Here is a 5,950-nt window from a genome sequence, read left to right on the forward strand (position 1 = left end):
AATGGAGGAGATGGAAGGTCACCTTCGAGAGGAAGGAGGAGATGGAAGGTTAATGGAATGAAAGGAGGAGATGGAAGGTCTCAAAGCCATGGGTTAAGACTTAGCCAAAATTTAAGAATCAAAGATCCACCTTCAGATGGGGAAAGGTTGAGGATGGTCATGCATCTTTGCCCGTGCAAAGCACTGGTTCAGTAGTCGTTCCTTTTAATCATATAGTTTGGAATTTTCATGTATTTAACAAAGGACCTGGTGCTTGTATTGTTATTGTTCATAGGTGTAGGTCTGGGCATGTGATACATCTTTTAAAGTGAAAATTGGGCACAAGGTGTGTGGGACCAACACCCCTTTTTCTAAAGACAATTGATGATCAAAAGGAGAAAAGGAATCGTTTGACCAAGCCAAAGGCTGCAAGGGCATCTAAAAAAGTGGCCACAAGCAAAGAGGGGACCACACACCAAAAAAAGTAAGATAAATTCATATGTGATTGATTTTCAAAACTACAACTCAAATAACCCATCAAGAAATAATAATGTAGAGTATCACTCTATCGTCGAATAATGTATAGCCACTTCTATGTGGAGCTCTAGTCCTTAAGCATGACCGTAAGAGAACCTAACTTTTTTAGTAGCACTCCCCTATGGGACAATACTAATAACATTTACATTCTTTCCATGTATGGATGGGGTTTATAGTAAATGCAAGGGAAAGAAAATATGATATGGGGGTCAATTGAAATGTGTCTCCCTTAATCAAGAGCAATTTGTTTTTGAAGGTTGCAAGTTAATATCAATAGTTGTACTAAAAAAGTCATTCTTTTAGGTAATTCTATGCGACTGATCTACTAGCTTTATGTTAATAACAAAAAACTTACATATCATCCTTTCAAAGAAACAAAAGCAATATTAGCTATGGACACATAGGAGGCAAAATCTGAATATGAAATGTCAAATGAGAGCACGAAAATAAGTCAATTATTTGAAATTAAAAACTACATATGAAAAGCCTAAGCCACCAAATGGATTGAAGATTGAAGATGCTCGGAGTAGATAGTAGAACTTTATGTACTTTTTAAGCGGAGAGGAGTCGTCTGTATAGACATTCGATTCCATCAAATTTGGTGCAAATTTGAGAGTTGTTGTGTGTTGTACACTATTTTGAAGACATTCTTGTCGCTCTTTAGCTCTCTCGACTAGTTCGCAGAGAGTATTCCACTTGCCGATTCGGGCGACAATGTGTTGCAGCTATGGAGCTCGACACTGTTTACTAGCAATGAGTGTTAAGCACTTTTTCTTCAGGCAGTGCGCTTCCTTTTGGTCCGACGACTTCAAGTCAACAAAGTGACTCTTGGAAATCTTAGACTCGGACCTTTGCTTTGCCGTATTTGAAATGTTATGATCTACTTTGCGCGTTAGACAGAGCAAACACCCCTTACAAATCCTGCTGCTGGATGCTCTCCCTCCAGTAATTCCATTGCCATTCCATTTGCTTGGATCTTCCTCTCAGTTCGCTTGATCATTAGCAATGGCCTGGCCACTTCATCTCACTTGCAATCTGCAGCTATGCTTTCTAAGTATGCTTCTATTCTTCAGCAGTGCACAAGCTCGTAGTTCCCTTCCATCACAGCGGATGGCCTCGTCTGATTGTGAGAATGCTTTTCGAGCCAACATCTCGAGGCCGGGGACGATCCGCCTTGGCCTCGTGCACAAGCATGGGCAGTGCTCTCCATTAAAATCTAAGAGTGCTACTGGATTCAGTGCAAATCAGATCGTCGAGGACGATGCAAACCGCATTCGCTTTCTTCAATCTAAGATTCAGGGCGTCTCCTTTACAAATTCTGAAGCTGCGACCAGTCAACAGCCGGTGACCCCAGCAAACACTGGGAACTATCTTTTGAAAATTGGGTTGGGTACGCCTTCCAAAGAGCTGTATCTCTTTCTCGACACCGGAAGCGAGTTAACTTGGACCCAATGCGTTGGTTGCGCACTCTGCTACCCACAGATCGACCCGATGTTCAACCCAGCTCACTCGAGTTCTTACAAAAAGATACAGTGCGGCTCTGCCAAAGGTCTATGCCAGTGTGGCTCGGCCGGAGGTGGCATATGTGAGTATGGAGTCCAGTATGGGGATCAATCGTTCACTATGGGGAGTTTATCCACGGATACACTCACCGTCGGAGGGCAACGTGTAGCGAACTACGTATTTGGCTGCGGATACGCCAACCAAGGCTTCGAAGAGGGGGATGGCCTGCTTGGACTCGACAGAGGTTCTTTGGCATTTCCGCAGCAGACAGCCTCAGTCTTCCGCGGGAGCTTGTTTGCATACTGCCTGCCAAGCTACACAGGCTCCAGCTCCTCAGGGTTCATCGAATTCGGCAGCTGCGTGCCTGGGGCAGGAGCCAGCGTCACTCCTCTGCTCTCGATGAGTTCTTCAAAGCTTTACTTCGTGCAGCTGGAAGCCATGCTGGTGGGAACGAAAGCCTTTCCAGCCACAGGAACTACGATTGTGGATTCGGGGACGGTGATCACTCGGCTGGAGAGTTCACTTTACGCGGAGGTGCGAAATGCCTTCAACAGCATGGCAACAGCATTGACTCCAGCGCGTGCGCAAGCCGGATACAACAGCTGCTACACTATAGCTGCGGGGCAGAAGGTGGACGTGCCCATAACCTTCAAGCTGATGGGTGGAGTGGATTTTGCGCCCCCCATAGACAATCTACTGATTCAAGTGAACAGGCAGGGCACCTATTGCTTGGCGTTGCTACCCACGGAGGCAACGGTGTCGAAGACGGTGTCGAATATCATTGGCAACTATCAGCAGCAAGGCTATCAGTTCACGTATGATGCTACGAACTCCAAGCTGGGCATTGGACCCAAAGCTTGCTAAAAACTAGCTATCTAACAGTAACGGCTGCATCTCGTCAAGGCATCCCCCCTTCTCTCTCTCTCTCTCCGTCTCTCCCCACTATATCATCGTTACTGATTTTGCAAATGTGCATTCCCATTGGGAATTAAGTAGGTTGAATATCTTAAGCGCATGATAAAGATGCGTGGAAGTTTAACCCTCATGAAATAGTTGCTTTAAGAACCTGTTTAAGGGAAACAAGTTAAAACAAGGTGGCAAGACCCTTCTTGGAAGACCCCCCCAAGAAGGAGACAATCACAACTCAAGAGAGGGAAATGATGACAACTCTATTTAATGTATAGGTTTTTGTGATTTTGCTTAGTGACATACTACGTTAATATCGTCATTTTTTTGCTTGCCCCTAATGGGATAAGTTTGGTGGTCGTTTGGTTGCGAAAGAGAACTGGTGCGCTTTAATTAATTGTTACAGGTAGGGTGTGGTAGGTCGCCTAAGGGAAAAGGCAGAATGAATTACAAAATTTATAATAAGTCTTTAAATTAACAATGTTTTAAATTGAAATGAAAAAAGTAAGCTGAGAATATAAGAATTGTGTGTTTTTTGCTTTTTTGCATTTAAGAAGGAAAGATATGCTTTTACCCACGAGTTTTTACGCTATTTGAATAAAACCTTCATGGTTGATATTAATCAAAATCAATCTAAGGGCTTATATTTGCAAGGGCTAAAATCAATCTAAGGGCTCATATTCGTTACACTTGACTAAAGGAGATAGAGGAAACCAAAAAATATGATTTCTGTAAGTTTTGAAAGTCAAGAAAGGGAAATACTTGACTATAAACTAAGCAATAGTAGGTTCGAGCAAATGTCATGTGTGTTTAAGCATTCCCTTCTTGCGGTACCTCAACACAAAAATAGATAAGAATTTAGAATATGCAAAAGCAAAAGTGAACAAACTGTTAGATATCAATGCTCCACTCTCGTGTAACTATGCGGGAACCAGCTAACTCTACTTGTAAGCCCCCCATATGAGGAGAAGGCATTTGAGTAGCTCAGTTATCCGGTAGGTCCTGGTTTGGACACCAGTTAGGGACCATGTGTGGCCTGATGGCTGGACGGCTTCAGATAGAGTTGGCACACCGCTAACTAGGCTACATGCAAGTGCGGGAAGGCATCCCATGATTGACCGCACTGAGGGTAGACGAAGCATTTCTCAGGGCAGCCCACTCTCGGGTTGCGGGGCCCGTTTGGAGCCTCAGATGATCCCCGATGCCTCTGGGCGGAACGGTTAGTTGCTCTATTTTGCGCCACAGTTCTATCGTGTGGTCGGTGGCCTATTTCGAGACCGACCCCCAGTCGATCGTTTTGGGCGGACTGGGTCGATCACCCAATTGGGTCTAATCAACTACTAGTGGTGAACACCTATTTCATTAATTTTGGACTCTTGCACTGTCCAAATTCATTTTGTGAGATAATTCTGGATAAAACATTTCAAAAAAAGAGGCTCTTATAAAACAAAACATTGAGTCAAAAAGGAAGATTTAAAAAAATCAAATTAGAAAAAATGACGTGAGATGTTAAAAATAGAGTACATCACATTGTTAAAAGAGACAAAAAAGTAAGATTTTAAAAAATCAAATTAGAAAAAAATGGCGTGACATGTTATGAAAACTAGAGTACATTTCAAAAAGAGCACATCACATTTGTAAAGAAGTAGATCATATTACTCAAAGCCATATGGTGCCAAAAAACACCTTAATACAGTCTCTCTTAACATCATCTTAACATCACATTTGTACAAGAAGTAGATCATATTACTCAAAGCCATATGGTGTCAAAAAACACCTTAATACAAGGCCATATGGTGTCAAAAAACACCTTAATACAAAGCCATATGGTGTCAAAAAACACCTTAATACAGTCTCTCTTATCTAAGTCTAGAAGATCTCATCATTGGTCTCTCTTATCTTCTCAACAACCCAATCCTTCACTGCCTCCACAGCTGTATCCTCAACATAATTACATGCGAAGAAGAAGTTTAAGCAATCACAAATTGTTTCTTTATAATTTCTCTGAGAGGCTCTTATTGTTCTCTCAGCATCCGCATCAAATCGCCCATGACGAGAGCTGCGATAACGCAGGTTACTTAAGAAATCTAATAGATCTTGTCGTGCTTTTATCATACGTCTTAGAAGTCTTTCACTGTCTGCTATCTTGAGAGTCTCCTCCCTCTTTGCGTGCCTTTGTGCAGCAAATTCCTCTCTCTCCATGTGTGTCAAAGGAGAACCTTGTCGAATTCTGGCCTCTCTCTGTGCTCCTTGGTCAGCAATCCATTCTTTGAGATTGTTAATTCCGAACTCCACGTCTTCGACAATGCCAAGGACATCCATGGGTGGGGAGATGATAAAGAAAGGGAGATGGACTACGATGCAAGAAAGAAGAGAGTGTCTGCGGAGGAAGAACTAGGATAGAAGATTACTTGGTTATCAAGATGGATGAAAGAAGACTCTGAGAGTGTTTGCGGAAGGACTAGGATAGAAGAATACAAGTTAATGAAAAGCACTAGGATGCAAGAAAGAAGAGAGTGCCTGCAGAAGAACTAGGATAGAAGAATACTTGGTTATCAGGATGGATGAAAGAAGACTCTGAGAGTGTTTGCGGAAGGACTAGGATAGAAGAATACAAGAAGAATACAAGTTAATGAGAAGCACTAGGATGGATGAAAGAAGAGAGTGTTTGTGGAAGAACTAGGATAGAAGAATACTTGGTTATCAGGATGGATGAAAGAAGACTCTGAGAGTGTTTGCGGAAGGACTAGGATAGAAGAATACAAGTTACTTAGAAGGATACTTGGTTATCAGGATGGATGAAAGAAGACTCTGAGAGTGTTTGCGGAAGGACTAGGATAGAAGAATACAAGTTACTCAGAAGGACTAGGATGTAAGAAATAAGAGAGTGTTTGTGGAAAGACTAGGATGGAAGAATACAAGTGCACTAAGGCACGATGTGTTCACTACGATAAGGATAAGGGTTGGAATAAAGTGAGTGGCACGATGTGTTCACTATGATAAGGGTTGGAATAAAGCGAGTGGA

At 42.5% G+C, this 5,950-nt stretch overlaps 1 protein-coding gene across 1 annotated transcript; it reads left to right on the forward strand.

Moving 5' to 3' along the window:
- The first annotated feature begins 1,440 nt into the window (after positions 1 to 1,440).
- LOC147906199 (aspartyl protease family protein At5g10770-like) lies at positions 1,441 to 3,118 on the forward strand. Its single transcript, XM_087383518.1, has 2 exons — positions 1,441 to 2,971; positions 3,016 to 3,118. Exon 1 carries the CDS (start codon positions 1,522 to 1,524, stop codon positions 2,881 to 2,883), a length of 1,362 nt encoding a protein of 453 aa, XP_087239644.1. The 5' UTR covers positions 1,441 to 1,521; the 3' UTR covers positions 2,884 to 2,971; positions 3,016 to 3,118.
- Positions 3,119 to 5,950: the final 2,832 nt, after the last annotated feature.

Source organism: Dipteris shenzhenensis, chromosome 1, assembly GCF_047967505.1.
Source record: "Dipteris shenzhenensis isolate YYH24624 ecotype China chromosome 1, Dip_SZ_1.0, whole genome shotgun sequence".
In the NCBI taxonomy this organism is placed as follows: Eukaryota; Viridiplantae; Streptophyta; class Polypodiopsida; order Gleicheniales; family Dipteridaceae; genus Dipteris; species Dipteris shenzhenensis.